General features: G+C 37.9%; 1 protein-coding gene across 3 annotated transcripts in view; it reads left to right on the forward strand.

The window, feature by feature from the left end:
• Negr1 (neuronal growth regulator 1) overlaps positions 1 to 19227 on the forward strand; it is a 772989-nt gene that overhangs the window by 607170 nt on the left and 146592 nt on the right. Inside the window, exon 7 of one of the 3 annotated variants that reach the window (XM_013142948.3) lies at positions 1 to 19227. This exon is cut by the window's right edge and continues 18468 nt beyond it. The exons of the other annotated variants lie outside the window; for them this stretch is intronic. Coding sequence (XP_012998402.2) covers positions 1 to 134 — 134 coding nt within the window. The 3' untranslated portion in view covers positions 135 to 19227. 3 annotated transcript variants of the gene reach the window in all.

Raw genomic sequence — 19227 nt, forward strand, 5'->3', positions numbered from 1 at the left:
AACCAGCAATGCAGAAGAGCATGTCAGAGGAAAGCCACACATACCATGGAGGCCAGAAGAGAGAGCAAGAGAAGAAGATCTATGCACAAGAAGACACACTCAAGTTCCTGCATCCAGAGATGTACGGCTTCTGATCAGGCTCTATCTCCTAACAGGAAATACAGCTATGGGTTCACCAGTGGACAAATCCACTGAGTGGAGTTTCACCATGATCCAATCACCTTCCAAAAGCCCCAACTCTAAATGCATGAGACTTTGGGGGGATATTCCATATCTAAGCCATCATGCAATCATTTATTATCAAGTATCATGCAGTGCACATAATTATACATGCTCCATTTATAGGACAAGGGCAGTAGGTTTGATTATGCAGCATTATTACAAATGCATGGGCATTGCTTGTGTTATGATGTTGCCGTAGCTCTGTCTCCAACTATGGGAATTTTTCAGTTCAATTATGATTTATGGGGCCACTGTGATACTGCTAAATAAAATTTCATTGTGCTATCTATGGCTACAATAAAGATGACATTGAAGTTAATTTGGTTGACTTGAAGAAAAATCTCTAAACCTGCCCTTTTTGGCTTTTTTGCCTTCCCGGTCACATAGCAGCTGTGCACACAGCAGTGAAGTCTGTCAAAAATGTCACAGACTTCCAGAGAACTCGCTTGGAGAATCTCTGGTCTAGAAAAACTGCCTTGTTTTGTAGATGAGGAAACTGAGGCCCAAAGCGAGTGACTTAGAGACCAAAATCAAACTCGAGAACTAAAGCTAGAACTTAGCTTTTTCTAACTGCCTTTCTTCCTTGCTGGGACAAAATAGCACACAGCCACAACTTAAAGGAAGAGAGAATTACTTTGGCTCAAGTTTTGAATCCACCAGGTGAGAAGAGCTTGGTGAAAGCTGCTCCTGAGGGAGCTGTCAGGAATTGGCGGTTAGAGGGAGGAGCCAGGAGAGAGGAACACCCAGCTCACACCCGCAGGGACCTGCCTCGGAGAACCAGACCCGGGCTCCTTTCAGCAAGTCAGTTATGTCTCTCCCATGATTCAGTCCCTTCAAAGATCCCTGCCAAGAATGCACAAGGCTTTCGAGGGACATTCTCCACCCAAGCCACCCCTCCCCTCTCTCCAACACTAGTTGCTGCTTGAAAACAAAAAGCTTAGTCAAGCAGATCCAACCTGAAACCATAATCTCCACAGAAGGATTTTGGATAGCTCTCTCCATCTCAAGCCTTGAAATTTAGCTGTCCTATAAAATAAAGACTTACCTATTTTTAAAGGATTACTGTGAGGATTAAATAATGCAGGGCATGCAAATGGCAAACACAATGCCTGGTACAAAACAGGTGCCTACTAAGTGTCAGTGTCTTTTTCTCGGATGGTAAACACAAAACAAGCTCAGCTCTTTGTAACCCGAGTAACTTTGTAACTTCATCTCACTGGGAATCCAAATATACCAAACTGGTTCTCAGACTCGTTTCTCCATTGTCTGTGCACAGCAGTAGAATATGGTCCTTTTTATTAGAAGTATTAATTAAATCAGTCTTGCACACAGCCTTCTCTTATAATGAATGGGGGGGGAGTGTGCAGGTTGAGAGAGAGGGTTGTACAAGATTAATTGCTCTGCTGTTGTGTTTATCTCAGGTTAAGAGGCAACTTGACAGCTGCATCTTCAAGCTACTAGAACTGCATATTGTCCCCAAAAGTGAAGGAGAATCAGTGAATGCCAAAGGAGGAAAGGGACTTTGGCCTTTGCTCTTGTCACTGAAAGGTTGCAAGCTTATGAGAATTCGATAGCAACATGATCCAGAAAAGTCAAATGTAACCATAAAATTTTACCAAAAGCCTTCACCTAGCAATCAGACAATTTAGGCCTAGCCTTAACCTGAAAAGACCTTTAACTTAACTCTTCAACCTCAGTTTATTCATCTATAAACAAGATGACCAGAGTAACTAATCTCCCTCCAAGTACTCTTTCAACTCAAAAGCTTTTAGCTCCTAAGATAACTGCATACATTCAACGATCAGTTGTGTCTGTGTTGTTATTTTAAAAGTTATACTTACATCCCAACAAAGTAATAAAGCAGCCAATAATTTTCCTTCTGTGCATTTATGTCACTGAACTCAACATTATCTTTTATTGACAAAAAAAGATGCATTGGGTTTTGTGGTGTGTTTCCATAAAGTTTAACACCCAAGCATTGCGGACCTGATTATTTTATCGTCTCTGCAAAGAATTTCTCAGGGGAAATCTCCTTTATGTTCACAGTTTCAATTCGGTTGAACAGCAACCTTTGAAAAGGTATTGGATTAGATCATCTTGCTTACTCTTTTATTTCACACAGTTCCAACCCTATAAAAAAAAAAAAATTAGGCCACCATGTGACCCTATTTGTATCAGGGTTGTGGCTGTTAGAGCTTTGTAAAAGTGAAAATTTGCCAACATTTCCAGCTTCAAGGAACTGTCTTAGCAGACTTTTTGTTGAATAGCATCTTTTCTTTCCTAATCTTTTCTCTGGAAGACCCTCTCCAAGCTCCTTTAAGAAATTCCCCTATTATTTCTGAGAAGTGTCTCTGGCTGTATTTACCCATCATGCACTGTTTTCCCCACTGCTCTGATGGGATGTGAAGCCCATGCTGATGATTTGAGCACATGATAAATGACAAAAATCTGAGGCACTCTCCACCTCCTCTTTGGTACTTTGATTCTTTTTATGAGAAGTGGAAATGTGGCCCTAATAAGAGACCCAGTGATATGTGTGAACGAAGTTCTTATAATGAAGTGCTGAATGTCACTATTATTAAGCTTCCCATTTCTCTTTAATCAGTTTAAAGCATAATTAATAGAGTGTTCCACCCAAAGAAAAAGCAAAGTAAAACTGGCTCTCTCTTTTTGCTATTTTGATGTTATAGATAAAGGCAAAAGGGAAGAATTAACTATTAAAGAATTGATATTTTGAAGAGCCAGCCTGTTTCTAAAGCACTGTAAAATCAGTTTTAGTAAGCATAAAAGTGCTGGGGAAGACCCTAGAGTGGCCTTTCCTCCCTGAATATGTCTATTCAGTGTGAGCTCAATTTCCACACTTACAAATGTAATACAATTGGGATTTCTCTGCAGAGACACAAATTAGCAATCCACCCCATATTGCTTGAATAAATCAAGCAAGGCTTGCTTGTGTGGAAATGAATGTCACCTATTCTATGGCCAAATATTTATAATATGCTAGATGTTTCTCAGTTTTAAACTTAAAAAAATACACATCTTGCTTTCAGCAGTTTTAAGCCAAATAAGCAACTTTTCCTTCCCTAGCTTCCAAATGTGGTTTTAGATAGTTACATACTCTTTCCTTCCTTTCTTTGATTTTTAAAAGCAATCTAATTAGTGCACATGTAGCACTAATCAATGATGCAGATCATAACGCTTCTCAAAGCATCATTTGGGTCCCTACTCAGTCCACTTGATAGGAATCATGTTTTCTAGCATGCTTCATAAGACACAATATGACAACATGTATTCCTGAAACTGACAGTTCACCAGTATATCCTCTAAAAATTCATGGCCACAGCTATAGAGAAGTTTGTATTTTCTAAAAAAAAAAAAAAAAAAAAAAAAACATTCTTGGGAACACTCTAGAATCTAAATGTGTTTAGCAAAAAAACATGCCAAAGAGTTATAATGAAAGAGAGCAGTATTACCTGAATGAATACATCTTCAGTAAGACTTAAGTACAGATGTGTATCAACTCTACAGATTTGACTCAGCTGGAAAAAGATATGGAAAGAGTTTATTGCTCTCATGTTAGTACACTACCTGTTGGAGATCATATTTGACAGCGGTTTTTTACACCCATTTTATTTTACATTGCAAAACCATCTGTATTTCCCCCAACATGTCTCCTGCCAATAACACCTGAAAGAATAGTTCCTGAACACCAGAGCAATTGGTAGACTGAAAGCAACCAGCATGATAATCCCGTTACTCTTTCACTTAGTACAACATCCCTCAATCTTTCCTTCCTCTTAGTCTTGTACCCATTATAATTTTTAAAAAAGGAAAGCAAACATAAATGACTCACATTTTATTAGGAATACCCATTTGTCTGGTACAGATTTGGCTTTCTGGATCATTCTATCTTATTTCTCCTTCTTTCATCTGTGTTCAACTCCAGGACCTAATCATCACCAAAAGAGATGGGAAGATCCTGTCTTCTTTCCAACCAGAAGTGTAGATTTGGGACAAAACCTAACAACCTCTGAATAGGCAAGCTCAAAATTGCTTTTGAAAGCTTCATCACTGAAAATGTAATCAAACTTAGCTTACTCACAACTGATTTAAATCACAGCCTAAAGGCCAACCTTTGACCAGGGCAGTGCTAGCACTTGCATTGATTCTGCCTGCAATTGAATTACTCAAGCAATTCTGCACGTTCTCAGCTTCAGCCCTGGAGCGCAGATGGCCAATTTGGGATGCAACTTAGTTTTGCTTGAAATTTGCAGAAAGATTTTCTCATATGTTCCTGGGGAGAAGCAGGCTTATTTTTCAAAAATATTCTCTTGCTCACAGAATTGGTTGCCCAAAAGACGTTTTGTTTGCTTGCTTTTATATTTGATCTGAGAAAATTTTGCTTACCCTCAAAGAATCTCCTGTGACTTCTAAAAGATGCATGTTAATCCTGAAATATGTATACAAAAGTTGAGGGAATTTAAATTTAATGAAGAAAATATAAAGCCATATAGTATGCTAATAGACAGAGGCAAAGGTCAGAAATACATTGTACTTTGTAGTCCTAGAGACTAAATTTTTAAAAAATTTTACTGTGATTGAAATAAAAGAATCTTCTGTAAGTTACTATAGAGTTATACACAGTAACAATATCTCCCTTTTCTCTTCAAAATATTAGATAAAGTTGACACAAAGAAGCATTGCAAATACTTTTCAGAGACATAAAAGGTGCTTATTACATATTTCTTACTTTTTCATCTTTATAATGTACACCAATTATGTACATCATCTACCACCTTCACAAAATTTCTTTCATTTTCATATAAACAATAGCACTTTTATGTATTTATCTACTTAGATTCAATTTCATATCTTGCAAAAACCTCATAGTTCAATTCAGACTTTTTAAAAATAGTTTAGTCTTCACTATTAAATATTTAGTAGTTGGTAAATATTTGATTTAAAAAAAGAATGTGCATAACAACACTTTAAGATAATAACAATGTATGCAATTGTCTTTATTGTGAATTCTACATAGGCAGTTGCTTTTCTCACATATTTCACTGATCTCTGCCAAAAGCATGTACCTCACTTTGACCTGTGGCTGCAGTTCAATCTGTGTGATGTGTGTATGGTATTCCAGCTATGAGTGCCATTCTACAAACCTGGCTTTTTCTTTTTATTTATAATAACAAATACAATGTGGTAAAGTATCAGTAGCTTTGCTGAGTCAGAGAATAGATGTGAAATATTCCAAGAAAATGCCCTCAAATTTTTGTGCTCTGCCTGATATAGAGGCTGAAGGCTTCACACTTTTAGATTTAGTCTCCGTTAACATTTTCTCCCCTAATTTTTTAAGTCTATATAACCAACGAAACAACAAATCAACCTATAGTTTGGAATATTCCCCACCTTCCATGCTATAAATACAGTCTCTGTGGATGATTTCAGCTGAGCAAAGCGATGTTACTGAATTTAGAGGTAGGAGGAGATGTGCCGTATTACCCCACTCTGTGTTAGAAGTATAGTTTCAAATATTTTCTCCTCTCTGAGGATGTCAGTAACCTGAATACAAAAAATGGTAGTAAATTAACTTGGAAGAGACCTTTGAGTTGTTATTGCATTTGTTTGTAATCCACTTTGATTATAATTTAAATTATATACTAATTATTTAATCTGTTTTCTTTTAAAATAACCTAATTTCCATTGTGGCTATATTTCATGAAAACTTTGCAGAATTCCTGCAAATTTTAAATCAGTTGCCAGAAGCTGGTACCAGTGGCATTCAGAGTGTCACTCCTACTTCAGAAGCTGGAAAGAAAAATACAGTTATCTATCTCAATATGATTATATATTCAAATTATTTAGTTTTAACTTCAAATTGCCTTACTATAAAATGGAGTTAGTAAAATTACTTCATATGGAGTTAACAGAATTAAAAATGGTGCAAAGTGCTTGGCTCTTGGCAGGGATGTTTATTTATATCTCCTTTCAGTTTTACGTGATTTCTATCATAGTCACTGTAATTTTTTGAGATATAAATTATGGAATTCAGCATCTTCAAACCCCTATCAGGTTCCCCCATATGACTGAGATTTATTGTCTCTGTAATACACACAGGCATCCATCAGTATTTTCACACCTATGCTGCATTTCTTGTTTAAATTTTCTGCAACATAAAATATTTCCTTCTTATACTATCAGTTCAGTACTGTCCTCCTTCTCATCCCCACTACTGGGATCTAAGTAACATTATTTCTTTAGACTTAAGTTACGAGGTGTCAGGGGATGCTTATTTTGTAATGTTTTAATTCTATGAGACCAGTGGGGAAAAATACATTATCTAGTCATAAAAAGATTTCAAGGCCTTGTATTAGCATCACAATAGTATCCAAGTCCATTGTTGCCTCTCCTCTTACCTGACCAGAGGCAGAGAAGGAATGCTTACCCTAAGCTGCTTTAAAATAGGTGGATTCAGTTGTGATTCTTATTTCCTGTCCCACACATTAACTTGAATACTGATTCTTTGATTTTTTTTTTCATTCTTTTTACTTGTTTAAAGGGAGGTTTTAAGCTGCAAGCCTTGGCATAAAAAATTAACTAGTAATTTAATATATATGTGAGTGTGTGTGTGTATTTTTTTACATGATCTTATCGTGTAGTTCAGGCTGATATCAGACTCACCATGTGGCTCAGACTGGCCTCAAACCCACAGCAATCTTCCTGCCTCAGTCACCTGAATAGTGGGATTACAGATGTGTGCCCCACACCCAGCTGAAACTACAATTTTTTTATCATTGAATTTATTCACCTAAATTTTTAGTCTCATGCTATTTTGGGAATACAGAGTTTGGCTAACATATCAGAGACTGCTAATTTGGGGTTGGAAATTTTTTAAGTTACTAATAAGAATATAAACATGGTACATACTTATCAGCTACCATGGGAGATATATATATATATATATATATATATATATATGTATTTGGTACCAGGAATCGAACTCATGACTCGTGCTTTCCAGGTAGGCACTGTGTCACTGAGCTATATCCTCAGTCCTTACTGAGCTATATCCACTGTCTCCATGTGATATTTTGATACATATATTTTTATATACTATTTCAGTCTGTAAACATGACTCTCTCCTACCTTTATGAGGAAAACATTCTAATTCATTTCTTTGAACATTTTTAAAGTGCATAATACATTTTTGTTATGTGGAGTGATAAACTCGTATCACAGCAAAATTTCTCATTCCTGTCTGTTTGGGCCATGACCCATTCCTCGAGGTTCCTTGCTGTCCCCAGTCTATTGCTGGTCACCAATATGCTTTCAACTTCTGCAAGATCAACTTTTTTTAGATCCTATGTATGTTTGGAATCAGGCAGTACTTAAATTTCTAGACTGGATTTATTCCACTGGACATAATGTCCTCCAATTCTCTACATGTCATTGTGAATGGCATGATTTCATTTCTTATGACCAAATCATATTTCATCATCTGCAGGTGTCACATTTTCTTTATCCACTCAGCAGTTGATGGACACTCAAATTGTTTCCATGCTGTGGTTCTCCTACCACAGTCAACAGATGAGAGCAGAAGTCTTGTCAACCTACTGTTTTCATTTCCAGTCGGTCAGGATGAGATTGCTGATGTTAGAGTAGTTTCTTCCTTTCTGTGTTTCTTTCATCTTGAGGGAGCCAGGCAGACGTGTGGGTGGTGGCCTAGGAGGTGAGGACGAAACCCAGAGCATCACACACCTCAGACACATCTCAGTCACGCTTTCCATCACTGAGCTACTCCATACTGCGACCAAGGATGTCTGCAGTCGTCCGCAGCCCCTCCACAGTGGACAGGGCCTTCCTGTTCTGCACACCCTCTGCTTATCTCTTGTCACTTTTCTAATAGCCATTCTTACTACAGTAAGATGCTATCTCTTTGTGGCTTTGCTTTTATTTCCCTGATGACTAGTAAGATTTAGGCACTCTTTTCATATCCCTGCTGGTCATTTGCATGCCATATTCTACAGCACTTATTTGTTGTTATTGAATTATATATATATATATATTGCTGATGATTGCTGCACTAAATAAGAAATATACACGTCATGAATATTAACTTCTTAGAAATATAGTTTACAAATATTTTCTCCCTTTCAGTAGGTTGTCTTTTCACTCTCTTAATTGTTCCCTTTACTGAGAAGAAGGTTTTTAGTGTGATGTCAACACCACTTGTATGTTTTTGATTTTGTTGACTGTGCTTTTGGGATCTTGGCCTAAAAATCCTTGCCCTTCCCACTGTCCTGTAGCATTTCCTCTGTGTTTCCTTTGAAAGCTTGTCTGGGGACAGCAAATGTCAGCAAGCAGTTATCACAGTGTCTGTCCTTAGACGTATGAGAACAACAAAGCTGAGTGAATGATAGAAAGTTTGAGTCTCTGGAAGATGGAGAATACTGAAGATAAAGTGTTAGTACATGAATGGCTTAGCAAAGAGATGATGCCTTCCCTAACATGCTATAGAAATGCTATTAGCCAAAAATATCTTTTGTATGTTGACAAATTTTAAAATATAAAAGACTGTAAACAATCGCTAGACTCTTGTAACACTTGGTTCTTAAGATGATTCATGGTTCCTGTGAAATTATCCCAGTTGCCCCGATGCAGGCTGCTTTCGTCCTCAATTCCTCTACGATGGTTCACTCTCTTCACATACGTGTATTTATTTATCACTTCTTTCTCTTGTTGAAACCTCATATGCATCTGTGTCAATTTTTACTTAAAAAAAGAGCAATTATTTCACCCCATTGATCTATTATGCTGATCAAATAGTAGGACAATTAGTGCTGAACTCTTTAATGAGACAGTTAACCTTTTACTAATATATGGTTCCTTAACCATTTTTTTAGTACACTGTTAATCTGTTCCCTAATTCACACTATGATTGTTTACATGTTTCTTTCTTTGAAATCATGCAGGATGTTGCAATAAGCTCTTCAAAGACACTTACAAAGAAAATCCTTTATTGCTGAGTAATATGATAAAGTTCAATATCTTTGCCCCTGAACAATTACATGGAGAACTCAATGTGAAGATTTTAAATGTCGCATCTTTTGATTACTGAAATTCTGAATTAATAATGATATGATTACAGATGATTAATTAGTATTATGAATATGTCTTGGAAAATTACCCATCAGTAGTTTAACATTTGGTTAGTTTATTTTGTCCAATAAATTTTCTGACATATTGTATGTTGCCACCAGTCTCAGACCAAGGAAAAGTTCAGTTCTCTGAGGAACTTGCCTTTGTTTGAGTGTTGTGATTTTTATTTATCTATTTTTATTTTTTGTTTCTAATAATCTCTATGGCTAGTTCCAGCTAGGTACCATAAAGTTGATTGTGACAGTAGCCAGATGTGATTGACACAAACGAGAGTGCTCTGATAATCAGGAATCATAATGTGCTTACTTAACGTTCACACATGCTGCCAAATTACAGGCTTGGCTAAGGAGAGGAGTTTGAGAGTTTTTCCTCTGTATGGCTGCTATGAGGTCAGGTTCAGATCTAGGTTCAGTTAAAGAATGAAGGAGAACAGAATAGAACGCAGGTCTATATCTAGATACAGATAATCATGGTTTCAGGAACACAGAGGGAGTGTGTGTCCGTATGGGGAAAAGCACTTCCAAGCAAATATTCTGCTCATGGTGATTCAGAACCGTTATCTTCAAACATAAAGACAACATTATTATCCTTTGTGATTTAACAATGGTTGAATGCAACATGAGATAGACCTCGCTTTTAGCATTTTTGAGAAATATTATTATTTTGTTGTCATTGTTATTTATAAAATTGAATACAGCAAAGTGACAAATGTAGAGGATGATTTCGGACTAGAAATGGAACTCATTACCATATAGATGGGTAGGAGAAAAAAATGTGGAACCTAACATGATGTTTGGAAAACATTTAACAGTGTGTGTGTGCATGTACAGCTAGATTTAAAATCACCTTGAGTTCATTTTAGTTTTTCCATGACCACTATTAGATAGATAGATAGGTAGATAGATGATAGATAGATAGATAGATAGATAGATAGATAGATAGATAGAGATATATACACACATATGAATGATTGCAGCCTACTTCTTGTAACAGATATGCAGTCATCTGAATATGTTTCTGGTCTTTACTTTCTAAGGCTTTTTTGCTCCTCCGATGTTGTTGATAGCTTTTTGAAGGTTGCAGCCATGTCTTGCATTTTTTCTTAAGTGATCTTCCAAAAATGATAAAATTCTAACATTGCTCTTATATAAAATCACTTTAGAAATCTTAACGTCAAGAATAATAGCTCATGCATAAATGTTAATTGGGTCATCTACATTCTTCTTCACCATTATAACTCTATGAAAGCAAAGTGTTTGGAGACACTCCACCAGAAGGATAAGAATGTTCCAGGTACTAGTTCATCACTTTTTAATAGGCAATGTGAAGATACTGGGGAATTTGGAAAGAACTGACAAAAAGAAGTTAAAATTCTGTGAACCACTTCTTTAGATAACTTGCCCAAAGCATCTGTGTCTGTTAGGGTTGGAGCATCCATTCCCAAAGTCGTGTCCTGAACCAGGAAGGACATTCCAGATCAAAGCATCAAAGTTATAGTTCATGCTGCGGGGAGGAGGACGGAGAGCAAGTAAAGCTCTACAGGTTTTCCTTAATAAATTCTCTATAATTTTTGTACACTGCACTTAAACTGAAGTCCCACTGGTCAGTGCAAGATGGGCACACTTCACTACATGGAAAGATAAGAATTTTGTTCTTTATTAGTGTTGCCAAAAATTTTATTAAGGACATGATAAATGTTGATGGTCACTGGTAGTGCTTATAACACTAGTCCTTTGCAACCCACATGTCCAGGCGATATCCTCTTCCCCTGTATAGAACATACTCAGTCCCATGAAATGTAGAAAGCCACAGTGCACTCTCATGGTGGTGGATGTAACTGAAGCCCAGGGTCTCTGGGGGGTAAAGTTTTCTCTAAGCATCACGAATGTAACATAGTCAGATGACTTGAGGGCTAGAAAAAAGGTATTTTCTGTTACCCACATTCAAAGCCTACTATGATGGGCTACGAACTAGAAAAATGCAATAGTGTCTTTATTTTGAAGATGCATTAAAAGAAAACCCACAGTATCCACCAGTCTGAAGTAGTGATCAGATCCTGCCAGTTGGAAGAGAAAGGAATCCTTTATCCACCAGTGCCAAATGGTCCTTCGGCAGCTCTCAAAGACAGCCAGTCCTTCTCCACTCTGGGAAGAACTTCCAAGCAGTATTCTTAATGGCCAGGTCCTAGCCCTTTTTAAGGTTGTTTCTTGGATACTGGGTCCCATGAAAATGTCTGAAGAAAGCCCTGAAGGTTGCACAGTTTGCATGATCCACTTGGTACTGGTACAGCCTGGGGACCCATAACTCTAGTGACTGGCAACTGTGACTGAAGGCTTGGTTTGTGGCTTCTTTAGAAAAATGGTTTGCTTGAAAACTCAGGAGGATCCAACTTAGCTAATGTCATTTGTTAAGAGTCATAGGAAAAGATATTTTGGTAGAAAAGTTTTGAATGCCAATGAGTCCGATCCTTTACTTACCATTCATTTTGTTCTATCTCAGCTAACTAACTTCTACACAGAAGCGACCTGAAAGGATGGGTCTAGCTGGGAAGGCAATATTTTAGCCCCCGTCTCCTGAGGGTACGTTCCAGGAGCCCCAGGAGACACCTCAAACTGTGGACACCAGCAAATCAGTATAAATTATTCTCTCCCGTATGCCCTACACTGTCTCTGCACAGCGGAGTTAATCTGTCCTTCGAGTGGTGCATGGTGCTTCCTTTTCATTAGTACTCTTATTTTGGGCTCTATTAAATAAAATAAAGGCTACTTAAACACAACCACTGCAATACTGAAATAGTGCATCTGGTAACTGAGGCAGGCTTATGTGACTAACAGATGAGTGAGGTATAGAGCATGGGTTCCCCGGACCAAGGGCTGTTTTGAACTCTGGGAGGAAGAGGACAACACAAGATTTCATCATCGCACTTAGAATGATGTGCAGTTTGAAACATCAAATTTTTATTTCTAAGTTTTTCCATTCCAGAATTCTCTTTCATGCCATGGCTGACTGTGACTAACTAAAACCTCAGGAAATGGAACAACCACATTTCCCCCAAAGTGAGACCCAACTGGAAAATAATCAGCCTTGCAAACTAGAGATCAAAACGCCCGGCTTACAGTGCCACCACCAAGCAAGAGTGGTGGCAGGTAAGGTGAGGAGGGGCTCACTAAGGGGTGGCACTTTTGATCTCTACATTTCAAGACTGGTTATTTTCCAGTTAGGGTTTGTTGGGGGAACACAGGGCATGAATAATGGGCAGAATTCTATACTGAGTCTTCTTCAGGCCCCCAAGGCTCTCAGACTGGCCATACAAATGCACTAGTTCCCTTTGATACAGAGGTGGACACTCCGTAGCTGCTGCTGTGTTTTAGTTACACAACAAAATCAGTCTTTTTCAATGTTACAGGATATAAATGACCAGATTTTCCATCAATTTAGATTGTACAGTGCAGACAGCTCCTCCCTTGGCAAAGGCATATTCTCTCCCATTTCTGAAGAATATCTATCAGGATGCACAGCTCATGCCTATGATAGTATCAGCATAGCCTCATGCTTTCCCCTATTTTTCTCTCTTCCTTAAAAATTATGATATTGCATATTTAGTTTCAGAACAATTTTATATTAAATAAGCAACACGTGACTTGTCTTCCAAAGATGCCCATATGCCATAATGCCCTCAATGAGTAGGGATCTGGAGATTACCAAAATTGTACTCACTCAGAGATCCTGAAAATGATTCACGTATTTTGAATTCAGTGAAAAAGTGTCTTATCAAGCATTAGTGTGCATAGAACATATGTATATTTCTTAATGTAGAATTAGAGTACGCTAAGGAGAGTAAGTTATTAAGGTTTTGTAACAGATCCCCAGGTCCCTGAGGCTGAGATAGAATATAAATTCATTGTTATCTCCAATTCAGAAAATGATTCTGCATTTCACATAAAATGGCAATAATAAATTCTTAAGACATCATTACTGACCTGAAGAAACTATCTATGAGCTGCCACCCCCATCTCATCCCTGGTCTTCTCCCTCTCATTTTACGTGTGAATGCACTATTCCAGATAGAAGATGTAATAGCTGGTCTTTGCCATAGTTAGAACCATAGTGGCAGAACCTAGGTAAGAACTCACTCAGTTCTTTTTTTTTTTTTTTTGCTTTTTCGTTTTTATCGGTACCAGGGATCGAACTCATGACTGCCTGCTTTCAAGGCAGGCGCTTATACCGCTGAGCTAAATCCCCAGCCCCCAATCTCAGTTCTCTTAATGCTTTATTTTTTATTTGTTTGTTTGCAAATGTGCTAAAAAAAAAAAAAGACTACAGAAATCTGTGTCAATATCTGTGGAGTGTCTGAGATTTTACCCTACTTATAAGCTAATGTCAGCTTGCCACAATTCCATGGAGGCTGGCAGAGAACACAAGACTCGTGGGTCAGAGATAAAAGACTTCATTACTCACAGCAAAGCCAGTAGGCAGAGAGTTAGCAGATTTGTCTTGATTTGAGCCCTGACTCCATAGGAGTAACATGGATTCCCTAGATGGATATCTGTACAGGCAGTGTTTCCTGTTCCGAGAGAACACTGAGTTCAGGAATGCAGTGTTTTCTTCGTCTCCAAAGACACTGTCTCATCCCACAAGATGGTGTGAGTAAGAGTTTTTTCTTTTCATCTTTTAGTTAAAAGTTTGATTCCTGGCATTCCCAACAAATATGTCACAACAAAGCATGTAGCAGTACTAGAGATACATGAAGGAGTATCCCCTGAGAATCTGTGTAGATCGAGAGATGAAACTGGTGGTTGAAATGTCCAGGGTGCTTCTTAAAGTTTATTATGCACAGAAATAATGCAATGAGCTTGTTAAAATGTGCTCCCGTTCAGTGATAGTATACCAGAGGGTGAAATTCTCAATTTCTTCACCTTCTTGTCTTGCAAGATACCATGAGTTCAAGGATCACAGTTAATTAAAGAGTAAGGGTCTCGGTTAATCTCAATAGGTTTCATTGGTCACTGTCTTCTAACTTCTACAATTCTGTCTCACACACTCACAGGGTCTTTATCGTCTACTTCCCAGGGCTTAGCAAAATATAACAAAGTGATGCTGTCTAAAAGTACAAAAGACAGGAACATGCATTCTAAGTAGACTCTAGAATATCTATTTTTTTTTAATTTATAGCGAGGCACTGACTTGGATTGTAATATATATGGCATGATCAGTTCATTCAGTCTCTAAAAGAAAGCCATCAAAATCAGCCATCATTTTATTAATTCTTGGTCCGAGGACAGGATCTACTTGAACTCTACAGGATCAAGCATTCTCTCTATAGAGACAAGTCTACATGAGACAACAAATCACAATCAGAAGGTTGTTTGGGGACCACAGGGACATAACAGTGAAATCAGAAAAAAATAAACCAACTCTGTAGTGGCATTAGTCTAAAATCAGTGTTGCTTCATTCATTTTGCAACCTGAAAAGATGTACCTCGTATCCACTAATGCTGTCCGCCTTTCCTGTGAAGAATGCATATGTGATATTCACCTTTGAGTCATCCACTCCTAATTTGCTTGTTGACTTTATTTTCTTTAGCCATGTGGTTTGACTGATTCTATATCGCTACTTGCTCTTTAGTGCAACATCAAACACATGGTAGTTTCTGCCCACAGTAGGCATGTTCACCAGTGTCCCTAAGCCAGACCAAGTGCTACTGTGTGACTCCCTATGGAGGAAGGTAAGGCCCTTCGTACTTAAGGATTCTCAAAATAAACAAACAAAAAGTCCTTTATTTTTATAAGCATTCTGCCTCTGAAGGTTTCCTAATCTTTTCTGGGAGCATATTCTTTTCAGTGCTATCAGTAGCTGAAAATTGCTTTTAAAATGATATTACCAAACCAATCTAAATAGTCACCCTTTATCAAGTGTTCATTGATTACTCCTCTCTGAGTCCCTTTGACAATGTAACAACCCAGAAAGCAAAGAGCTAAGTTTATTCATTTATTAGCACCTAATCACAGTGATACGTGCAGGCAGGCACATTTAGTAACTAGTATTCTTTCAACAACAGTAATTCCAACCTCCTGAAAGTTAATACACTTACATGTTTGTTTAAAAAAAATGCTTGAGCACGCCAAGAGATTTAAATGAATATATACTTATACATCTCTGATTTAACGCCTTCAGATCTCATTTACACATGGCCAGCCCCTTCCCTATGTTGGTAATCCAGGGTTGATTAAGCGAGCATTTGTAGTGGGGGAAAAAAGGCCTAACAACTGAATATAACAGATGCTTTCATTTTCCCAATAGTGAGAAAAGAGTTAATGTGAGAGACACTGGTGCTGAGCATATTAACTCCTGTTCAGAATACTGGAAATATATATGTAGAGAGTCAGGGGGAGTGGGGGAGACAGGGACAGAGACAGACAGACAGAGAGAGAGAGAAAGAGGCAAGGACAGACACAAGAGAGAGACAAACAGAGAGAGACAGAGAAGAGAGAGATAGAGAGAGACAGAGACAGAGTATAGACAGAGACAGAGAGAGGTGAGAGAGAGGAGAAAGGGACAGACAGAAGAGAGGGAGACAGAGACAGAGGTGAGAGAAAGAGAAAAGAGAGACAGAGTGGAGAGGGAGAGAGAAGAGAGAGAGAGAGGAGAGAGAAGAGAAGGGAGAGAGAGTGGAGAGAGAGACAGGAGCGAGCGAAGAGAGAAGGATTGGACTCACATTAGACACACAGGCCCCCTGACTCACCAGCGGTACTGGCATGGTCTCGGTATGAGCAGAGCCTGTATTTCAGGTGTGTTGTGCAGTCTCCTCCTCCTCAGGAGCAATGAGAATTTCTCAGAACCCCAACAGGGCACTCTCTGCCTCTGTTTAGACTTGCTGTGTATCACAGCCTAATGACACTTTCATTGTGATTAAGAGGAAGGAGTAGGGATCAGAGAGGTCCGCAGAGCTGATAGATGGCTTGTTAGTTTTAAATGCTAATGAATAACTTGCAGTGCAGCTAAATAAAGCCTAGTTCAAGCCAGAAATCATCACCATTGTAATATAAAAGACAAAGGCTGATGTCCCACGTCAGTTTGAAAACTTAAGGCTCCAATGCATGACAGAAGCATAGTGGGAACGTGCAGTATCAAGGCAAGTCAGCCTCCTCCGCCTCATTCTGGTCTTGGACTCAGTACTGCATTAAAAATTAACTGTGACACAGGAAAAGCGTATCAGTTTGTGCGAATTTGATAGCCTTGACTTTAGAAACTTTGCGTGCCACAAATGTACTTTAATAGTATTGTTTATGCTTAATGAGCTCACATTTCAATTATTAATTTTTATTTTGTTACATGTTTGTAGTATGTAATGATTAGCCACATCATGTTGTGTTGGAACGCATACATCAAACATTTTAACTCTCTGCTCATCTCCTACCCTTTCCCTCTCCTTCCTTCCATCCCTTAATCCCCTTTCCTTTTGCAAAAGATCTATCACCTTGTTCCACATTTTATTTCATTCCTTATTTATGTTCTGGATGTGATTGTGCTTTTGTAGGTTTTGGTTAATTTACTTTAATTTTGATTGTGGCAAAAGTGATTGACCAATCATACAGAAATCTAGTATTTGTTTTTTTAAGAATTGGTAAATCCTGCTGCCAATTCAGACTGTGATTAAAAAGACATCCTGGTGTGTCAGGAATTTATGAGACCAGTTCTGTATTGATTAAATAATGTGATGGCAACTTTCCTAACTGTACCATGTGAGGCAATGGTACCCATAGGGGACCCTTCATTTTGACTTTCAGAGAACTTTAGATAAAATATATTTATGCATAAGAAGGAAATGATGGTAAAATGCTATTTATAGCAAAAGTGTGTCCTACTTTCTAATATTAATTTTCACAAGAGATATGAGCTCTTATCTCATGAATCTATGCTATTTAATACAAGGTCTAAAATGAAAACTTCCCTTTACCTCTTGACACACCATCAGTCCAATCTGGTAGTTAGCAAACATTCGTAGAATCAAACACAAAAGTGGGAGTTGGATGTGTGGCACTCACTTGTAATTCCAATGCTTGGAAGACTGAGGCAGAAGGATAACTACAAGTTCAAGGCCAAGCTGAGCTACAGAGTGAGCTCAAGTTCAGCCTGGACTATGTAGATTGACATAACCTGAAAACCAAACAGAAGAGGACATGATAAATTAAAAAGGTAAACACTGTCGGGCTGAGAGTGTAGCTCAGAAATTAAATGCACGTGTAACATGTGAAAGGTCTTGGGTTTTTTTCTTTAATTCTCAGCAGCAGCAGCAGCAACATCAGAAAAAGAGAGAGAAAAAGAGAATCAGCAGTGCCTTTTTCTATGAATCTAAAAGGAAACTATATAAACACAACAGAAGCAAATAAACAATTCCGAAGCTGTGGGTAAGCCATCAGGTACTAACTAAATACTATGGTAACTGCCCTCAATTTGGTAAAATATTCTATTAGTTTTCCTCTGTAAATTAGGAAAACTTGCTTATCAAATTCACTTATGTATCTTCAGATACATGAGAGGAGAGGTGGTGGAATCGTAGAGAAATATTTCTCCTCTAAAAAGAAATAGTAATAAACTACTGTACGTAAACCAATTTTAAAATAGTATTTAACATACTCTGCAATAAGAAATAATTAACCACTAAAATTATGTAATTAAAAAATTATTTATAACATAGACACTATATATTGTTTTCTATCTGAAAATCATATTTCACTACTATAAAATTGCTATATGTCCCTTCACATTTTATTGATGTAGGTAATTTTATTTCATTTAAAGCCATATAGATCCATTGTCTTGTACTAGAACTAGTGGAAAAGAAGGTGTTTGAAGATCACCAATAAGCTGTAGTTTGAGATAGGGAGGACACCGTTACAGCTCTGTGAGATGTTCTGTGGTGTGAATGTATAAGTGTAACTTGTGTCACTTGTCAAAAGTAAAAGGGTAGGTATAAAAAAACTGAAGTCTAATAATGTGATAAATTAGAGACATTTTCTTGTTTTAAAAGACAAAAGTTGCTAAATGATTCCTTTTAAGAATTGTTTTCTATCACAAGCTCCCTAATTTTTGCATTGCAGAGACACAACAATTTAAAGGAGGAGAGGTTTAGTTCAGCTCATGATTTCAGAGGATTCAGTCCCTGGTTTTCTGGTTCAAGGCAAGAACTTCACAGTAGAAGGGCTTGGTAGAAGACAGCTGCTCAGTTCATGAGATCCTGGGAGTAGAGAGGAGAATAATTCCAGAGAACAAGGAGCTGGAGAACACATATAGAAGCCAAGGTCAAGCTTCCATGATCCACCAGACATACCAAAATGTCTGCTTTATGAATCCCCAGGGCAGATCTCAAGCTCAGTCAAAGTGACAGTTAAGTTCAATCATCATGTTCTCCTTGGAAAGTCCTACATGTGTCACCAGAGTCAGAAAACCAATAAGATTTTTATAGTTACACTGTTTTAAAACATTTTGTTTTGTCCTCAAATTCTCTTACATAGGGACAGTGTGTATGTGTGTGTATGTGTGCATGTGTGTGCGTGTGTGTATGTGTACGTGTGTGTGTATGCACGCACATGTGTATGTGTGTGCATGTGTGTGCTGAGAGGAAGCAGGTATCAAGAGGTCTAGTAAGGAGTCCAAGAATTAATTAGGGGCAGATATGAAGAGAGGATTTTGTTCGGTGAATTCAGCGGTTTTACCACTACCCCTGGGAAAGAAACAGGCTGAAGTCAGAAAGGAGAAAATGTTCAGCCACATTTTGGTCTGAACAGTCCTGAGGTCACCTGAAATATGGTTCCAATCAGTAGTTTCCAGCTGAGCCAGAA

The sequence above is a fragment of the Cavia porcellus genome, unplaced genomic scaffold (assembly GCF_034190915.1).
Source record: "Cavia porcellus strain 051 isolate PalLab524CR breed Dunkin Hartley unplaced genomic scaffold, mCavPor4.1 scaffold_1, whole genome shotgun sequence".
Classification (NCBI taxonomy): domain Eukaryota; kingdom Metazoa; phylum Chordata; class Mammalia; order Rodentia; family Caviidae; genus Cavia; species Cavia porcellus.